This window comes from Orbicella franksi, chromosome 9 (assembly GCF_964199315.1).
Source record: "Orbicella franksi chromosome 9, jaOrbFran1.1, whole genome shotgun sequence".
In the NCBI taxonomy this organism is placed as follows: domain Eukaryota; kingdom Metazoa; phylum Cnidaria; class Anthozoa; order Scleractinia; family Merulinidae; genus Orbicella; species Orbicella franksi.
Genome location: NC_138153.1, coordinates 7439668 through 7460959, shown reverse-complemented (window position 1 = coordinate 7460959; position 21292 = coordinate 7439668). Strand labels below are relative to the sequence as shown.

The 21292-nt window shown below is 39.5% G+C and overlaps 1 protein-coding gene and 1 pseudogene across 1 annotated transcript; one reads left to right on the top strand and one right to left on the bottom strand.

The window, feature by feature from the left end:
- Positions 1-2121: 2121 nt before the first annotated feature.
- The window catches only part of LOC145497513 (uncharacterized), a 218628-nt pseudogene continuing 199457 nt past the window's right edge, over positions 2122-21292 (top strand).
- LOC145497323 (uncharacterized) lies at positions 11687-19487 on the bottom strand. Its single transcript, XM_081477147.1, has 3 exons — positions 19392-19487; positions 18031-18085; positions 11687-13038 (listed from the first exon to the last, which is right to left on the bottom strand). Exons 1-3 carry the CDS (start codon positions 19485-19487, stop codon positions 11771-11773), a joined length of 1419 nt encoding a protein of 472 aa, XP_081333273.1. The 3' UTR covers positions 11687-11770.

Genomic DNA, 21292 nt, shown 5'->3' with positions numbered 1-21292 from the left:
GTTTGTTTACAGACCGAATTGGACTCCACTCAGTCCTATAACCATCATTAATCAGTGATGTATGGAGACATGTACAAGTGAAACATTAACTTAAATTACCAGTACAATTCCACGAGATGATATATTTGCATTCCTGTGAAGGAAGTAATTGAGATTAACGCCCAAGTCGCTAGTGGAGGGAAGGTGCCTACGAAGCCCGGAGGCTGCAACCGCAGGCACATCCCCAAGGCACTAGAACACCCAACTGGCCTGCCCAACCCGCAACCAAGCCACGAGCCCCCCGCACCAAGCTCCCTACAGGCACCCATCACACTCAAGCCAGATGGCATTGGTGGAAAAAAGAAAAAAAACCGGTAAACTATAATTCAATCCACAACGCCACACTAACAGAGCAGTGAACACACTGCGAGCACATGGGACGACAACACATGTACTAACCAAAAATACCGCTGGACAATGTCAGCCCCAGGGCTCTCACGACCATATGACTGCTGCAAACGCTACAGAACGCACCAAACGCTAAACAAACGCTAACAGATGGCCAAGGCACTATCAAACGCCTACAAAAAAAACGCTACTGACCAGACTAGCTCCTGGTCATAAACTATGTAAAACGGTACAGAACGCACCAAACGCTAACCAGACGCTCACAGACGGCCAAGACACTAACAACCGCCTATAAAAACGCTACTGACTAGACTAGCTCCTAGTCGTTAACTATGTTAAATGTCATTTAACTATATCTAAATTGTTCGGGATTTAAACCAGTGAAAATAGTTTACACAACTCCAATAAAGTCAATAGGTAATCTTTATGTTCCAAAAATTGTTTGTCTATTCAGCTTCATATATAATTAGGAGACAATGAGTTCCAATGAATTTAAGCTAAATTTAAATTTAAATTGATTAACTACAAGATGATATGATTGTGACCATATAAAAGAAAGGTAAGAAGTTAAGTCTGCATTCCAGCCTAGTGGCCAGGCAGGCACACATCGTTCATTTCCTTTGTGTGAGGCAACTAGGAGTCAACTCCCCTATAGATCAGTGAGCATTTATCTTATTTATAAATTAGAGGAATCTGTTTATTTGTATTAATTACACGCTCTAGACTTCAAACCAGTTGAGTGAGATGACAGCCACTTAAAAATCCACAGTGATTGTTGGCTGTTACACTTTCATGCAATTTGACCCAGTTAAACTTAGAAAAATGTTGGGCCACTCTTTTTCAAGTGAACCCGCATGCAATCAATTTTAATCTTCTCCAGTTTTTCTCATTCATGCTCCTTTTAGTTTTTCCATGTTCTTTTGAGTTCTTAGTCTTGAGCTGTTATTTTGATACTATGACCGGTTGATCATCAATGGTAAAATTACCTTAAAACTGGATGACCTAACCCTGTTAATTTCTGGTAGTCATATTTACACCTGGATAAAGAAAGATGTTGTGAGACTGAGAGGAAATTGTTTTACCGAAACACATGACACAATGATCTCAGTCAGGCTGGAACCCAGACTGCAGGATCCAGAGTCCTGCACACATACCATTAGACCACTATACCTTAAAATGTTGAAAGAAAATTAACGCAAGTAAATTTGTTGTAAAATATGGCAAGATGTGAAGAGAAAAACCATAAATATTGCACAGACAAGATATAAATATGAAGACATCAATGATCATCGCAGTTATATGTACAACTTAAGCAACTGTGAAATGCAAGCCTGAAAAAAAAATTTAGGCTTGAACGGGATTGGAACCCATGACTTCTACGATACCGGTGCAGTGCTCTACCAACTGAGCTATCAAGCCAACTGGGAGCTAGCCACGTTGTGAAACTGTAGTTCGTAATATACCCGTAGATGGTGAGGAACGCAAGTGATCATATAAAGATCTTGTTTTTAAATTACGCGAAAAAATAAGCAAGAAAATGCTTTTTACCCCCTCGAACCCCCAGACGAGGGCCCTTAGACACACTAAGATGATACTCATGTCTAATAATCAATCTAGGCTAAAAATAAAAAAATGCCCAGGAACGCCCCTGAAAACATGTAAATCGAATTGTGAATCAGGCTTCTCCCATGCTGCCCGTTAAATAACAAACCCTAACATGATATTTTCTTTCTCATTTCGTTAGGAATATCAACGGAAGAAACATCTGTCTTGACAGCGCAGTTGACAAGATACCTTGAAAGGAGATCAAGTCCAATATCCGGGTTAGCGAGGGTAGAAATTCGACGTAAAGCGACATCAAATTTTAGCCAGTGAAAACCTGCTTTGATGAATATGGCAACGACGACACAAGGGAAGGCTCACGAATGCAAACATTGTGGCCAGCTGTTTGACCAGTTATCAGCTTACAAGGAACATGAACGAACTCACACAGCAGTGAAGCTGTATACATGCAAGTATTGTAAAAAGTGCTTTAGCCGATTAGAAATTTGCAAACAACATGAACTAAGCCATACAGGAGAGAAGCCGTATACAGTCGAACCTCGATTATCCGGACTTTTTTGCAAAAAGCCCAACAATCCTTTCAGAGGACTGTTTAAACACCGTATTATCCTGTGCGCTTTTCAAAATTCGCAAGTGCGACGAGACAAAGAAATATTCTGATGCGTTCAGCTGATATCTGATTGGCTCAATTGTTTTGTTACCAAGGGAATTTCATGCTTGATTAGTTCCTTACACACAAGCAATCGATCATAAACTCAAATCAAAAACATGTCTACGAAGCGAAAGCGAGCCGTTCTATCAATTAAAGATAAGCAGATAATTATTTCACGTTTGGATAAAGGAGAGAAAGGAACAAATTTAGCTCAAGAATTTGGCATCAGCAAGCAGCAGATCTCTGACATACGGAAGAACAAAGACAAGATCCTAAAATTTACTGACAGCATCGAGACAAGCGAAGGATTAAAATGAAAGTCCCGGATCAAGCTACATGTACAAGTCTTTGAAGCAAACAAACATGCTTGAACATTTCAGACCTTTGTAACTACCTGAACGGAAGGTTTTTATTTGTAAATACATACAGGCTGTGTAGATTTCACAATTAAAATGATGTTTTCTTTGCTGTATACCTTTTGTTTACATTTCTATCTCATTAATAAACATGTTTTCGATTATCCGGACTCTCGATTATCCGGACTATTTACCGAGGTCCCGACGAGTCCGGATAATCGAGATTCGACTGTACATGCAAACATTGTGAAAAGTGCTTTAGCCAATCATCAGCGTGCAAGCGACATGAGCGAACTCACACAGGAGTTAAGCCGTATACATGCAAGTATTGTAAAAAGTGTTTTCGCCGATTAGAAAAGTGCAAGCAACATGAACGAATTCATACAGGAGAGAAGCCGTATACATGTAAGTATTGCAAAAAGTGCTTTAGCCGATTAGAAATTTGCAAGCAACATGAACGAAGCCATACAGGAGAGAAGCCGTATACATGCAAAGATTGTAAAAAGTGCTTTAGCCGATTAGCAAATTGCAAGCGACATGAACGAACTCACACTGGAGTGAAGCCGTATACATGCAAGCATTGTGAAAAAAGTTTTAACCACTTATCAAATTGCAAGAAACATGAACGAACTCACACTGGTGAGAGGCCTTATACATGCAAGTATTGTGATAAGAGCTTTAGCCAGTCATCAATTTGCAAGCGACACGAACGAACTCACACAGGAATGAAGCCATACACATGCAAGCATTGCGAAAAGTGCTTTAACCAGTCATCAACTTGCAAGCGACATGAACGAACTCACACAGGAGAGAAGCCGTATACATGCAAGCATTGCAAACAGTGCTTTAGCCAGTTATCAACTTGCAAGCGGCATGAAGAAAAACACACGATAGACAGTTCGTTAAAACACAAGCAGCGTGAGTGCTTATAACTAAAAAGACACCTTCAGGAGCCAGCAACAACTCACGATGGCAAAAAGTCTCCTATATTGTTTTCTTCCACGACTGAGGAAAATTTAAGCCAAGTTGAAAGCTTCACCTGTTGGATTTGACAGAAGGAATTAAGCAGCGAGACATGTCTCATCCAACATTACGATGATCATATGAGATAATAATGACGCGTATGTGAACCTTATCATATGCTAGCCTATTATGTATTTTGGTTTACTTTCCCGCCTCGTTGTAGATTCATTAGGACACAATTAATTCTGGTAAAGTTAGTGTTTGAGGAAAGTCAATTTTTTTTTTTTTGAAGTGCCAAATTGAGCTAACCGACAGTGTTCACGGTGATAGAAACTTGGAACTTCTCCTTACCTGCAGCAAACCTGTATTGTACCTGTACGTGATGCTTTCAAGGTAAAATCAGTTCAATGCACAAAGCTAGATATGATGTCGTAATCACCATACCATTGAATATCCCAGTCGACACTTGTATTTTCTTGGTATACTCACGAGCTTTTAATTTTACGTGGTTTTATTGTCAACACTCCACTTGAGGGGCCAAACAGAATAAGATCGTGACTATTTGAAATTTGCGTTCATTTCATTTCTTCATCAGATATTTACTTTCTTCCATTTATTTCAAGCGGGGAATAAAATAACCAAGGAGATCTTCCGCGTGTTTTCAAGAAAAGAAGGCGTGAAAAGTAAAATTGTCCCGTTTGTTACTTCACGTATTTTTTACGATAACTGCAGAAATTCGCGCGTGTTCACTAGCAAATTTTCATTGTCAATAACCGGACAGACACACGAATTTATAATTTATGCGATGCGTCAACGAGCGAGAGCGGACAATCTGATAATAGGCCACGTTCGACATATCAATATTCTTACATCGATCCAAGGCTTCCGGGTCAAAATTGCAAATTTTTTAAGTTTCCTTTGTCTTTCAATTCCCAAAAGAGACTTGGATACAAAGAAAACACCACCAAGCATAGGAGTTTGTCCTGAAAACCTCGGAGCCATGTTAGAATATTGATATATCGAACGTGGCCTGTTTGTTATTGTAAAAAAAAAAAAAAAAAAAAAAAAAGATTGACGTCAGTTTTTCATTCGTCCGCCCTGTTATTGACAATGAATTTCGTCATAACATTGTCAAAATAATGTTCAGTTGCACTCAGCTATCACCTAGTGAATCCACAACTACTTTGACAATGTTATAACGAAATTCATGATCAACAACAGGACAGACGCATCAAATTGAATTTAAAATGAGCGAAAATCATTGTAAAACACCACAGTCAAATTCAAAGCTGTCTTTAATAGGCCAATTTTGAAAATGTGTATATTTTCACTCAAGGTCCAAAAATAACTTCCAATTGCCAATAGGCCAATTTCGATATATGAAAATTCTAACTTGACTCCGAGGTTTACGGGATAAAACAAAAGAAATCACATCGAGGATGAGGGTTGAATAATTGATTTCTTTTGTTTTATTCCCGTGAGCCTCGGAGCCATGTTAGAATTTTCATAGAAACATGCACACTGCTTAGTTAATAACCCGTCCACACTAAACCAAAGAAATTTGAGGACGCAGTTTTTAGTCCGAAACACATCTGATGTACTCCGTCCTCACTTTTCCGAAAAAAAATTGAAAACGAAACAATCACGGGCGACAGAAGCGCTTGAGTGTAGCCCCCGAGGGTTATAACCCTGGGATGAACAGCAGGGGTGAGGACGGGGATGAACGGCACGGGTGAGGACGTTTGTCGTGATTACTGTAATACTTTGACCTCGCACTCTCTGAGACCGCCCCACTAGTTTTTCAGCGACTCTTTTTGGCAACTTTTTTCGCGACTTTTTGTGGACTTTTTGGCAGACACAAGTTGCACATGTGACGTATGACCTTCATTTCTTACCTCCTATCCCTCACACTCAATTCACCACCCGTCTATCACTTCATTCCTCCACTGCTCGTTAACCGCTTCTCCCAATTGTTAACCCTCACCTGTTATTTTTCAACTCTTATCGCCCAGAATTCTCCACCTACACTAACATTTCTGCCGGGTTACTCTTGTCTTTCCAATATTTGAAGTTCAGCGCAGTTTGATTTCCTTTACATGTATGCGTCAAAATACGTTGCATAACGAACAGAATATATCATTCTAGAATCAAACAAAACAAGCAATGAAACAATTAATCAATAAATAGACACACATCAGTTCGCATCAAAAATCATTTCGATCAAGTCTGATGCGAAAAAATATCAGAGTCATGGACGTGAATCGAAGTTGCATCGATCGGTATGTCAGATCAGAGGGAAAGGTCTATTCTGAAAATGGAGGATAGGAGGTGGAAGAGAGAGCGATCTTCATCCAAACTTACCGTCACCTCCGTCCCAAGTGCCCGTATCCGTAAAACAAATGTTTTCAGTTTGCCCGGGCTCGAAACATGTTTCGCAGGCAAATGAGTCGATTGTGTTTCTTGGAAAAAAAACATTGATTATTTTTGTGCCACGAGTTTACTTCTAGATGACGCTATGCACTTCAGCCTCACCTCCTCCGCCCAACCATGGACACGCTGCGGGAATGATGACAGTTTGGTAGGATTTTCAAAGAGGGGACTGACCCCAATTAGCCATTTCCACGCGTTCCGTTAGTTGGGGTGGAGCGCGGGAAAACGGCGGAGTGAAGAAAAGAGAGACAGTTTTGGTGCGAGGAGCGAACGCGCCATTTTTCGCGCTACGCCCTAACTAACTGAACTCCTGGCAGAGGCTAAGTGACAGTGCGCTAGACTCGATGCCTCATGACAATCAGAGTAATGCCGCTGATTGAAGTGCGGAAAGTGTGCCTCGCTTTTTGTTGCTGAATTTCTTTCACATTTCTAAAGTCACTAGACGTCATTCACCATCACTAGACGCAATTTACCATCACTAGACATAATCCACCATCACTAGACGTCATTCACCATCACTAGACGTAATTCACCATCACTAGACGTAATTCACCAACACTAGACATAATTCACCATCACTAGACATAATTCACCATCACTAGACGTCATTCACCATCACTAGACATCATTCACCATCACTAGACGTAATTCACCATCACTAGACATAATTCCCCATCACTAGACGTCATTCACCATCAATAGACATCATTCACCATCACTAGACATCATTCACCATCACTAGACGTAATTCACCATCACTAGACATAATTCACCATCACTAGACGTCATTCACCATCAATAGACATCATTCACCATCACTAGACGTAATTCACCATCACTAGACGTAATTCACCATCACTAGACGTCATTCACCATCACTAGACATCATTCACCATCACTAGACGTAATTCACCATCACTAGACATAATTCCCCATCACTAGACGTCATTCACCATCAATAGACATCATTCACCATCACTAGACATCATTCACCATCACTAGACGTAATTCACCATCACTAGACATAATTCACCATCACTAGACGTCATTCACCATCAATAGACATCATTCACCATCACTAGACGTAATTCACCATCACTAGACATAATTCACCATCACTAAACGTCATTCACCATCACTAAACGTCATTCACCATCACTAGACGTAATTCACCAACACTAGACATAATTCACTATCACTAGACGTCATTCACCATCACTAGACGCAATTCACCATCACTAGACGCAATTTACCATCATTAGACATAATTCACCATCACTAGACATAATTCATCATCACTAGACGTCATTCACCATCACTAGACGCAATTCACCATCACTAGACGCAATTCACCATCACTAGACGCAATTCACCATCACTAGACGTAATTCACCATCAATAGACATAATTCACCATCACTAGACATAATTCACCATCACTAGACGTCATTCACCATCACTAGACGTCATTCACCATCACTAGACGCAATTTACCATCATTAGACATAATTCACCATCACTAGACTTCATTCACCAACACTAGACGTCATTCACCATCACTAGACGTAACTCACCATCACTAGACGCAATTCACCATCACTAGACGCAATTTACCATCATTAGACATAATTCACCATCACTAGACTTCATTCACCAACACCAGACATAATTCACCATCACTAGACGCAATTCACCATCACTAGACGCAATTTACCATCATTAGACATAATTCACCATCACTAGACTTCATTCACCAACACTAGACTTCATTCACCATCACTAGACGTAACTCACCATCACTAGACGCAATTCACCATCACTAGACATAATTCACCATCACTAGACGCAATTTACCATCATTAGACATAATTCACCATCACTAGACTTCATTCACCAACACTAGACATAATTCACCATCACTAGAGGTCATTCACCATCACTAGACGCAATCACTAGACGTCATTTACCATCACTAGACGTAACTCACCATCACTAGACGCAATTTGCTATTAGACATAATTCACCATCATTAGACATAATTCACCATCACTAGACGTCATTCAACATCACTAGACATCATTGGCCATCACTAGACGTAATTCACCATCACTAGACGCAATTTACCATTATTAGACATAATTGACCATCACTAGACTTCATTCACCAACACTAGAAATAATTCACCATCACTAGACATAGACATAATTCACCATCATATCACTAGACGTAACTCACCATCACTAGACGCAATTTACTATCATTAGACATAATTCACCATCATTAGACATAATTCACCATCATTAGACATAATTCACCATCACTAGACGTCATTCACCATCGCTAGACATAATTCATCATCACTAGACGCAATCACTAAACGTCATTCAACATCACTTGACATACTTCACAATCACTAGGCATCATTCAAGATCACTAGACATCATTCACCATCACTAGATGTCATTCACCATAACTAGACGTCATTCACCATCACTAGATATCATTTACCATCACTAGAAGTCATTCAACATCACTAAACGTCATTCACCATCACTAAAAGTCTTTCACGATCACTAGACGTCATTCACGATCACAAAAGATGTCATTTACCATCACAAGACGTCATTCATGATCACCATCACTAAACGTCATTCACCGTCACTCAGTGTTTCAGCCAGAGCGCGCCATTACGGGAATCCCGCGTTGCAATCAGAGATGGCCCCCAGAAAAACGAAGACAGGGCCAATTTGGCCACCGATACGGTCACCAATGTAACTAACATTTTATCCTTGGCGACCAAAATTAGGCAAAAATTCTGGTTTAGTCACCATAATGGCGACTACATTTCTCTGTGTTGACGATCAGTCCGGTTATTTTGTCTCACATTATGTCCTTCTAGACAGTCATATTGAAAGATCTTTGCTTCTAAAACATTCAACATAAAATAAGAAGTCAATCCATCCTTTTGCTCTGCTGTATTGACTATCTCACATCGGAAAACTTCCAAGTTTGAAATCGCCCTATAATACATTGCAAACCCTTGATCATTGACTATGTCATGTATGCCTAAGGACTGTTCTCTTGTAATGCACGGATCATACTAGTATCTGATTCGAGAGTAGAAACACTTCAAAAAGCACTTACTATTAAATTTTATCCTAGATCCTAATATATTGCTTTATTTTCCTTGGTACCCTGACGCATTTTTCCTTCTGTAGCTTTCAATTTATTGGCCCCTTTCCTAAAAAATTGGCCCCTAAAAAGGTATTCAGGGGCCACTTTGGCCCTCAAGAAAAATTTCCTGGCTGAAACACTGGTCACTAGACGTCATTCCGCATCACTAGACATCATTCACCATCACAAGACGTCATCTACCGTTACAAGACGTCATTCTCCAAATTCGAAATGTAAAATCCTCATAGCCGCCTTCTCTATGGAATATGAACGCTCCTAAGCTAAATAATACTCTCGCCATCATCAACGTCATCTGGCATTTGGTGTGCCGCTACTTATTGATAATTCTAAATCTCGCATTTTTCTCAGGGTAAAAAAGGAATTTCTACTCAAATTAATAAGAAGAGTGACTAATGACCTTTACTTCTTAAACTATCGCCGCATATTTGTTAATTTTTATGTAATGGTCTTCTTAGTAACGTAACCACTCATAAACTTTTTCTTGACGCTCGATACTGAAAGATTGCTTTCTAAACCTGAAATATAAGACAATTGCAACTGCTTCCTGATCTCTTTTTCATTAGCCCACCAAAACGATCAGTTTTCTGTCTTTACTCATTTGCATTGTGGAACTCCTTGGTTTCTACTCAGCCAGGTCTTCCAGATATTTTCGACTCAGGAGAGCTTAGGGTGCCACGCTACGGGAAAAAAGCCATTTACCCCGCTAACGGGAACATTGACGTTGTTCTCAAATCTAAAGGAAACGTGCTTATTGGAGACAAGACGCTTGTAAGGGGTAAACTAAACAAAAAACGTGTAAAGGGGCTGTGCCGTCACAAAGAAATAACAGACAAGACAGTTGTTTTGTAATGTGGGTATGATGAGAAATGTTCAGATGTAAGATGGGTAGGAATTAATGAGAGCTAATAGGGGAGCGCTTAATGCCGTGTGAAGTGACACTAATTGGAAAAGAGATGTTTATTAACAAAACCACCTTCAAACGCGTTATATTGAATCACCTTGTCACAGCCACGAATAAACTAAACCTCCATTAACAGACGAACAAAAAGTAAAACGATTCTTACCTAGAATCAAATTACTTTATTCAACTCAAAGTAAACTACTGAACACCGAGCAAACTACTTTACACAACTTTTATGGCAAAGTTTTCCTTCGAAAATACCTGCCTATAATAAACCACTTTTACTGTAGAAAATAATACAATGTGAATTGACGAATCAATTTATAGTTATCATTTAACTGCTGTACGACGTCCCGCTTCAAACGTAATCGTTCACTTGATTTAGCGGCCTGAACGCTTACTTTAGTTTTAGTTGTAAAGAGAAGACGCTTATTGGAGGAAGGACCCTTGTTAGAGAAGGGGCACTTATTTCTTACTTGACACTAACATGCCAATTGCAGTATAGGAGCTTCTTAACAAAACCACGTTCAAGGGCGCTAAATCGAATCAGTTGTGGTAATCTAGTAACAACCAGGAATAAACGAAACCCTCATCAACACTCTAACCATCAATAAAACACTTCTTGCACAAAATCAAATCACCTTCCTCGATTCAAACTAAACTTTAACAAAACCTTAGTTACGAAGTTGTCTTCGGACATTGACCAGTTAAAACCTCACTGATACAATAATATAATGTCAACAAGTCAATAGTTACCAGTTGCATTCAGTAAGTTTTCACTATATAATGACTCTAGTTTACAAAGCTACCACAGTTACAGCAATTATTACAGTGTCGACTTTTAACGGTATAAGAGAAATTTAATTTTAGTGCCAGACATTTATACTTTGAAAGAACGGTAAGACTTCTTCTTTGTGAACACAAAACACAGGTGACAGATCATAAGGAATTCTATTAACAATTAGAAGAAAATACATCAATAAAAACATAAATTAATTGAATGCCGGCTTTTGTCTTTGTATCGCTAAAAATATGTTCATGTCGCTTATTTAGAATAGCATGCCACTGGAACATACGAGACTGCTTCTCTGGGATACAAGTTTTGTTCCAGCTGCTTATATAAAATAAAACGTTACAGTTGACTGTTACGTTTTGACACTTAAAATAACAAATCGGAACCCTTAGGGATTCAGATAATTCAGGATACCATACATGTTGCAGTGAGCTCGATATACATTCGTAAACACTAAAAACGACTAGAAAAAAAATCAAGGGCGAGATTATCATTTACATCTTAGAATGCGTTCAAGTGTAAGCGTCGTTGTTATCTCATGTGATCATCGTAATGTTCCATGAGGCATATCTCGTTGCTTAATTCCTCCTGACAAATCCAACAGGTGAGGCTTTCAACTTGGCTTGAGTTTTCTTCAGTTAAAGACAACAGCATCAGAGATCTTTCCCCACCGTGAGTTGTAGCTTGCTCCGGAACGTGTCTTTTTGGTTGAAAGCGCTGATCATGCTGATTGCGTCTCAAAGAACTGTCTATTGAGTGTCTTCTTTCATGTTGCTTGCAAGTTGATAACCGGCTAAAGCACTTTTTACAATGCCTGCATTTGTATGGCTTTTCTAAAGTGTGAGTTCGTTCATGTTGCTTGCAATGTCCTAATTGGCTAAAGTGTTTATTACAATGCTTGCATGTATACGGCTTCTCTCTTGTGTGAGTTCGTTCATGATTCTTGTAATGTGATGATCGGCTAAAGCATTTATTACAATGATTGCATGTATACGGCTTCTCCCCTGTGTGAGTTCGTTCATGTCGCTTGCAAGATGATAAGTCGCTAAAGCGCTTATTACAATGCTTGCATGCATATGGCTTCTCTCCTGTATGAGTTCGTTCGTGATTCTTGCAATTCGATGAAGCGCGAAAGCACTTTTTACAATGCCTGCATTGGTACGGCTTCTCTCCTGTGTGAGTTCGTTCATGTTTCTTGCAATCTGATGATTGGCTAAAGCATTTATTACAATGCTTGCATATATACGGCTTTTCTCCTGTGTGAGTTCGTTCATGTCGCTTGCAAGATGATAAGTCGCTAAAGCGTTTATTACAATGCTTGCATGTATACGGCTTCTCTCCTGCGTGAGTTCGTTCATGTTTCTTGCAAGCTGATGATCGGCTAAAGCATTTATTACAATGCTTGCATATATGCGGCTTCTCTCCTGTATGAGTTCGTTCATGTTCCTTGCAATGTCCTAATTGGCGAAAGCATTTATTACAATGTTTGCATGTATACGGCTTCTCTCCTGTGTGAATTCGTTCATGATTCTTGCAATGTCCTAATTGGCGAAAGCATTTATTACAATGTTTGCATGTATACGGCTTCTCTCCTGTGTGCGTTCGTTCATGATTCTTGCAATTTGATGAGACGTTAAAGCATTTTTTACAATGCCTGCATTGGTACGGCTTCTCTCCTGTGTGAGTTCGTTCATGTTTCTTGAAAACTGATAACTTGTCAAAGAACTTGCCACAATGCTCGCACTCATGTGCCATCTTTTGTATCTTTGTTCTCGTATTGGTCAGACAAGTGTGGTTGGCTTAAACGTTGATCCACTGTACATCAAAGAACAATTTATGAAGCGTGTTGCACTTGACACCCTACGTAGTATTGTTAACTCCACTGTCAAGATAGATCTTTTGCCGCATTGCTATGGAAAACATTAAGATTTAGTCATTGGTCGTTATGGCAGTGGCAGTTGTTGAGGTAGGAGCAAGAGTGAGAGAGTGGCAAAGGGTGTGGGAATACTTCGGGTTTATTTACTTTATCTAGAGCTTTTTGTGGGATTCAAGAGTCAGGATATAGATTTTTTTAGAGAAATACACCCGTTGTTTTTAAGACAAGTGACAATGCTATTAGGGCAGCTAGAGCTTTCGCACGCAAGCGAGTTCGCACCCATCCAGTTTGCACCCACGTTGACTCAACTAGAGGTCAAGATCTTAACATTTATCTTCCTTTCACCGAACAAAAAAGACAACATTGTGGGCATAATGAAACAAAATCTGGCAAAACATATTTATTTATCATTCTTTAATTCATTGAAGGTGAAGGCAAACTCTAAATAGAATGTTTATCATGAATCTAGGGGTGCAAACTCGGTGAGTGCGAACTCCAATGGGGGCGAAACAGGTAGCATTTGCTATTAGAGGTAATGCCATTTGCAATCCACTCTCTACCAACTTAGTTCCTTATCAAACAAAATAAGTTCATTAAAGGGAGGGTTTTATGGCGGGCCATGGCGTTCAAAATTAGATATCATGATATCTCTATGATATCTTTAATTTATCACGATATCATGTTATCATGATATCTTCACAGCATTAGATATCAGGATAAACGGATATCTTTGGTTATAATAACAACTCTTTTTCCCCGGAGAGATATCTTCTCTGATAACATTTTGCACCGTTATCGTATTTCCTTGTCATCACCGTGTATTTTGTAATAGCTCTATTTTTTAAAAAAGCACGCTATCGACGGTATTGTTTAGAGTCTGTGAAGTCTAACAGTGAGTCTAAAGGCGTCAAACCTGTGAGCATAATGTCCTAACCTTACTTTTAAAGCGTGCTATAGTTGTAGTTTCTCAAACATAAAAATTAGTAAACACGGAGAAAAACGAGGCCAGTAATTTACGCCTTAATGAGATAGGAAGTCAATTGTTTAATTTTTAACTTAATGTACTCTCTTTTCCGCGAGCAATAGTTGAGACCGGTAGCACCGTGACAATCGCGCAACTGAATTCATTTCTTTTGACAATGAGACTACTTTTGGCAACCCTGACACTTCTCTTCCGCAGTATCGTCGCGCTAAGGTACGTGTAGCCTTATCGGAGTGACCTGACTTGCCCCGTTACCCGACGAAGTTATACATGTGTGTTCCATTTAGGCACGTGGTCACGTTTCTCGCGCATACAAACTATTTTAGCGTTAGTTACAGTCCGGAATATCCCTTTTTAAAATTAGGACAGTCATGACGTCATGAAGCTATTGTTAGCAGGGAAAATGGCGGACCTCTTATGCGGACAAAGAAAGTATGTTGTTTCCAGTCTCGCATAGAGTCTGGCTAGTATTATCCAGGACTTTTTGCGACCAAACGTTGAGAAGGAGAATAAGCGGCCATTTTGGTAGTAGAAGAACGTTGACTGTCTTCTAATCATTGAGTTTTTTTGGTGTCAAGCGACGATGTAGACGCGATTTTGTGGCCAAATATTAAGGTTAGTAAGGTGTACGAGTTATTTTCTAGTATTCAAGTATTTTTCATTGAGCTGTGTATATTTTTACTGGTTCTAGTGTTGTTAAAGTTTCATCATGCCAAATTACACGGTTGTAAACAACGTCGATATTTTGTAAACTCTCTTTGAATTTGAGGCGTTACAAGTGTACCTGAACCGCTGTTGTTATAAGGCTTGAGTAATGCATCGTTCCTTCATTTTTATGACAGTTGTTTTCAATTTCTCTCTCCTAAGTACATGGAAGAGCATACTCGACTGCTCGAGGTACTTTGCCGAATTTTTGGGGAAAAAACAAAGGGAAAAGAGAGGAAATAAGACGTCGCTAAGTACGCAGACGAAATTAAACAAATTTGGGAGGTCTCTGTTTTGGTGGATTCACCGAATGTGCACCCCAGTCTTATCACTGGAGAGCCAGCAGCCTGTTGAAAACCACCTACAGCACAGAAGTGGCAGCGAAACAGACAGGCCAGGGGTAGTGCAGTGATTCCCTGTAAATGGATGCTATCAGTATCCCAAGGAATGGCACAAAGGGTAGAGAGATCGTTTGTGCTCATTTACCAGACGTTGAGGGCCATGAAAACATGTAAGTTAAGGTTTGTAGGGGGCATTGTACTCTTTTTTTTTTGGCATTGTTTAAAAACTATACACACAGCAGCTGTTCCTAGTAGATGATGATTCTTTTCACCTCCCCATGAAGCTTGAATGTACCAGAAAGTAACGTTTTTGCAAAATAATTTTTATGAACGCAAAGACTGAAAAGGCACGAGAGTTTAGAATGTAGTGTCGAGTGTTGAACATCACTAATTGTGAAACTAATGCAAAACATTAATTGGTTGTGAACAGGAAACATATCAGTTTGGTTAAGAATATGTAATAAAAAATAGAAAACATAAGAGTTATCAGACCACTTGAGGGCAATCTCTTATTTAATGAGACTAATGTGGTAACTACATTCAAAATAAATTCATATGTTAAAACGAAAAATACATTGGTAATAATATTGACATCTGTAACCAATGTAATAATCTTCTAAGCGCTTGTGATTTGTTTCAGGTCCTGCATTCTGCTAAGAGGTAAATTCAAGGCCGAGAGTACCTAAAGAGTGAATAAAATAAAATGGATTTCACTTTCAAGACTGAATTTGTTTTGTATACGTTAAATAAATATATAATAAAACCTTGGGACATGTGGATGGATTGTGAATGCTCCCTTGTCAACCTGTCCAGTGAGTGTGAGTGAGTGTGAGTGAGAACTTTATTAAAGTGTCAAAGAACCTTATAGCCTGGGAATAAAAACACCATACTAATTAGGGGACAGTGCTAAAAAACTATACTAAGTCTAATATTAATACAATAAAAAAAATAAATGACTTGAAGGGCATTATGCGCAGCATAGGATGCAGCCCTTACAGCCAGTGTCCATTAAGCGAGTTATATCCCTTTTGCGAATATAGTTTGTAAAAGCCTGCAGTGTCTTGGCTGATCTGTCAGCCATAGACAGTTTGCCCCATAATCTGGGTCCTACATAACGCAAAGAGTGCTTCCCATAAGTAACAGTGTTGTATCTAGGAGTAGAAAAATCTGATTGTCTCAGGTTGTATGCAGAAATATGCTCGTTAAAAATGTTACAGATGCTATTAGGACATAGTCTATGTTTAACTTTATACATGAGAATACAGATGTCTTGTAAACGCCTCTTCGCTAGAGTTGGCAACTTAGCTCTCTCCAGTAGCTGAGTATAGCTAGCATGCTTGTCCTTGTAAACGGCCCTCAAGCCCCTTTCCTGTAGTCGTTCAAGTTTACGTGCATCGCTAGCTCTGCAGAAGTGCCACACTAGGTGTGGCACTTCTGCAGGAATTATATTTTGATATTTTTGGGTAAATAACTTGTGAAAGTCAGCAATTATATGTAAGTTTTCATAATTTAAATGTGGAAATCAGACATGATATCTTTTAGCACAGTAACAAATAGATACAAGAAATATTTCAAATAAATACCAAAATGGAGAAATTTCAGATTTACAAAGAACGTATTGCCAGAATTTTTGACTATTCCTGCATCTGACGACACTAAAATTTTGGATACATTTTTTCTAGCTTAGTTTATTTTGTATAAAAGAACAAGAATTTCTCACTCGTGAAATTTGTTTGATTTCATTTCCTCGATTTAGCCAAAACGTATAACATTTCGGACATCTACAATTTATCTTTGCTGGCATGTAAGAACACGCGCGTGCTGTCGATTTCGACCCGATAATCCCGAGATAAGAGGAAAGCCTCAATTCTCATATCGATCATTTCTGTGCTTAGGAAAATGCAGAGTAAAGATGCTTACCGATTGTACGGTCTCTTGCCAAAGAATGATAACAGCAGCTCGTCAAACGTGGACGCATTGCGTTCTGTGGTGCTTCCTTCGGTCCGAGGATAATCGTTACCTGGGCAGAATTGTCTGTGACATGGAACGCGAACACAAATTTTCCTTTTATTTTATAATTTGGACAGTATTTAACTCAATTCGAGATAAATCTAAACCTCGTGAAGGTCCGCATTCATGGCAATGGAAAGTACTCGCGACTCTCTTTGTCCGCCATCTTGAATCTCTTGGTTTGTTTTGACACTCAACACACCAACCAAAACACGCGTTCTCATTGGTTGAAACGTGAGTTTCGTGACATCACAGATGTCCTAATTTATCGGGATATTCCGGACTGATTTAGCAACCTCAACGTAACTCCACTCTGTCTCGCCCTATCACACTATCTGATATAAATACCTAATGGTCTCCAATACTTCACGAATTGTGCCGATATTTTCAAAATTATTCACGCTGTGCTGCCAAATTTTCCCCCACCCCCACTGGGGGTAGAGATTCGTAACTAAGGCGGGTAGCCTGTTTCAGAGCGGGAGAGCCAGCGAAAAACGAGTGGGGTTATTATTTCCCACTCTTTTCTTCGCTCGCGCGCCCGCTTATTCGAATATTCGTTAGCTCCCGACTATTCTGGCTAAAGGCGGGGTTACACGTGGATTAGAATTAAATCGTAAAGTGAACAGAAGGGAGGGTTTCACATTTCGGCGCACTTCTCTAAATCAAAATACTTTTGTTTGCTTCTTATTAATATTATTAATTTAAAACCCCACTTAGATGCAGTTCAGTAATCACATGCTATAGTTAGTTGTGGTGGAAGGACGAATGACCAAAATTCTAAGAAGATTTCAGTGGATTTTATCACTGTCAACAGCTGTTGAATTTAGTGTTGACCCGTACGATTTATTCTTTGGTTGATGATTGCACAGCTATTTACGTGCGAAATTAGGTGACTTGCTTATGACTGGTTCATAAACAATGAGAAATCGGGCCTGTGCCAAAAAGCATACACAGGCAAATAAATAATACAGACATGTGAGAACTGTGAAACCTTCCCTTTAACATCTGGAACAACCCCAAAGCCTTAATTCTTAAAAGCAGCCAAACAGCATATTGCAAAATTAATTCGCAACACACACAAGCACCTATAAAGCCCAAATGAAAAAGCTTTCTGGAAGTCCTATGTAAACTTCTGACTTCCATGGAGTTGGTAAACTATTGTACACCATGCCTACACTACGTATCAAGTAGTTTTTGCATTCCAGAACTTTCAATCAAACTCAAAAGAAACATAAATCCTAACGAGTTATCAAGTTGACTGCTGAATCGTTGCACAGATTAGCATTGAGGTTCCATCCCTGACTGGGATCATTGTTTCAGTAAATTAAAAGCTAGGGAGAACGGGTCCATCAAAATATGGACCGGGTCCATGGACCCCCCAGTTTACTACCCCTAAAAATACTGTAGTAAACTATAATTTTGGTATAGACTGCAACATTTACCCAACATGAAAACTAACATAATCAGGGCTTAAATGAACTGCAACTTTTACAACTGACACTGTCACTGTTTTGAACTCTCCCTACATGTTGTTTGTGTCCTGATTAGTTCTGAAGTTGAATAGGCAAATCATTAGTTATAAAATTTATTGGAGGTGTATATTTACTATTTTGACATTTGCATCTCTTCATCCTTAGTGTCTTCAACTAATTTTGACCATAAGAATCCAGTCTCAATAGATTGTTTGCAACTGATGTCATCATGGCCACATTGGATGACCATGAACAGAAGAATTCCAATAAGCGATATTGTTCCTGTCACCCAACATGGCCACTAGAGAAATATTTGCAAACCACCAATTACTTCCCTCTGAGAGGTGCACTATTTATTATTTCTCCTTGTAAAAGAAATTATTATGATACAAATTATAATGATAAATTTATGAAATATATTTTTCCCTGACAGGCATTTTCATTGGAGATAAAGGCTTTTCTTAATATTAGGTTCAGACAACCTGTAATTCCAATGTGGGCATTCCAATGCAGGCCACGTAAGAACAAGTTCCCATGAACATGAACATAAAGGATACCACTAAGGATTTTAAAACACAAGCAGGGAATTCTTGTTGAATTCAGACCAGATTTTGTAAAAAAATGCGCAACCACAAAAGTAGAACCAACCTTTACCCCTGAATATATATACACCAAAAACTCCAAACACATGCCGGTACACTGCAAAAATTTCAAGGCCACGCCTAGGATCTTCGGCGTATTAAATCTATACTGATTGCACCCTTACCTCTGTTATTAAGGCGCATGCATGAGGCCCTGCTAGGGGGGTACCCATGTCCCCTGTCTGAAATTCACCACCAGCCATGTCAGCATTTCTCAACATTTCTATGTCGTCTGTCGGAATTTCGTCTCAAATGAGTTGTGTTGGGAGATTTGACCTTGTTCGATTAAAACGAAGCTACACGTATAACACATCGTAATACCTTTGCTTATCAAAAAAAAAACAAAAAACAATACAGTGCTCTCAAGTTTCACGCATTGAGCATGAGGCTCATGCAAATGAATTCAATCTTGCACTCTCAAGCTGAAACTATTATTACTCACGCATTGAAGGTTCCTTGCCATTTTAGTCAAGTACACATATCATTAAGTATCTCTGGATATAATTTACTCCTTGTACGCTTTGCACTTGCTTCGAACACTTTTCAGCGGTAGGAATTCTTATGCAGAGCCAGCATTTCTCCGGTCAGAGGGTTTAATGATTACTTTATGGTTACTTTTAAAGCATCACATTTCGACTCAGAATGAAGGAAAAGACTTCTTAGCTACTTCAGTTTTTCAAAATTTTCTAAGGGGCTGGGGGCACACTGGGGGGCATATTGGGGGCATGCTTTCTAAGGGCTTGGGCATGCTTTTGAGTGCTGAAGTTGGTAACCTCCTAGGGAATGTGGGGGCATGCTCCTCCCGGGAAATTTTGAAATTTAGACCGTTGGAATTGCTATTTTCAGCCTTTTTCCAGTCACTATTTGGACCTAAAGTACAATCGAACCTATGACTATTTTTATCATGTTTGTTTAACAACCATTCATTAACTCAAAATCTCAACAGCCTCAATCAGATAATCTCTCCTATCTATAATCTTCCTTTGAATTTTGCATAACCCTTACTTTCTGCTGAAGATGAGAAAACCTTGGCAGCTTTCCCCTGTCTCTCTTTTCCTTCCATAATGCCATTTGTTGATAATACAACTTCATATTCTCTTACTGGTGACCCACTGATAAAAATATGAAGCCGACTTTCAGAGCTCTCTTTCCTTTTTCCTCAAGCGTGTTTTTAGGCGTTTTAGGGCACAGCTCACTCAGCTGAGAGTGAGAAAAATACTCAGCAATGACAGACTCGATTTATTCGACGTTGGACGTTTTAGCATATATAAGAAAGCCTGGGTTTCACGACCCTTCGACATGGCGTGTGAGAGAGGAAAACACATTTAAAACTCTACAAATGCGTCTTCACTTCGACTCAGACGTTTAAAACAATCACTGCATTCTCAGCTCCGAAATTCATTGTCGGTCTATCTTGCCATTGGTGTCGCTTTCCCTATTTCGCTGGAGCAGTCTGTCGTTCGTCGCCAATTCGTAGCTCTCATGTCGCCGTTTCAAGGCCATGTCGCTTGTCGGAATTTACCCCTAACAAGGTCTCATGCATGTGCATACTTAAAACATAACTAACTGGTGGAATATTTCACAATATGCCAAAGGAAAGCACTGTATTTACAGCATAGAATTCCTCTCAACGTGTTCACGCTTACAAGTTCAATAGCTTCGAATAGCTAAACACATCCGGCATGGATTGATTCTGGGTAGTACCCCGGGAAGTAAGCCTACAACCAGATATACAACACACAGTACACTGACACACACACGCTAGCTTAATTTGCTCGAGGAGAAGAAAATAACTGACCCTGTCAAAATCATTCTCATAAACTCTCTTACCTTTATAAACCAGCGACAACGACTACCACAAATCGCACGCAGGCCGCCATTACAGTGATTGCACTAGAGCTCAGTGTCTCGACTCCCAGAAATATTTCAGTTGGCAGAGGACTGGGACTAAGAGCGGCCAGTAGGTTTTTTGATCACAAGGCTGCTCATAGTGACCGGTAGCCTGCAGGCTAAGAAACCATACGGT

Excerpts from the sequence above, each read along its gene's own strand:
- LOC145497323 (XM_081477147.1), bottom strand. The coding sequence starts at position 19,487 with ATGTTGAGAAATGCTGACATGGCTGGTGGTGAATTTCAGACAGGGGAC. Across the intron at positions 18,086-19,391 it reads CATGCGCCTTAATAACAGAG|GCCCGATTTCTCATTGTTTA; the intron begins GTAAGGGTGCAA and ends TTTTTGGCACAG. Across the intron at positions 13,039-18,030 it reads CAAGTCACCTAATTTCGCAC|CCAACCACACTTGTCTGACC; the intron begins GTAAATAGCTGT and ends TCAACGTTTAAG.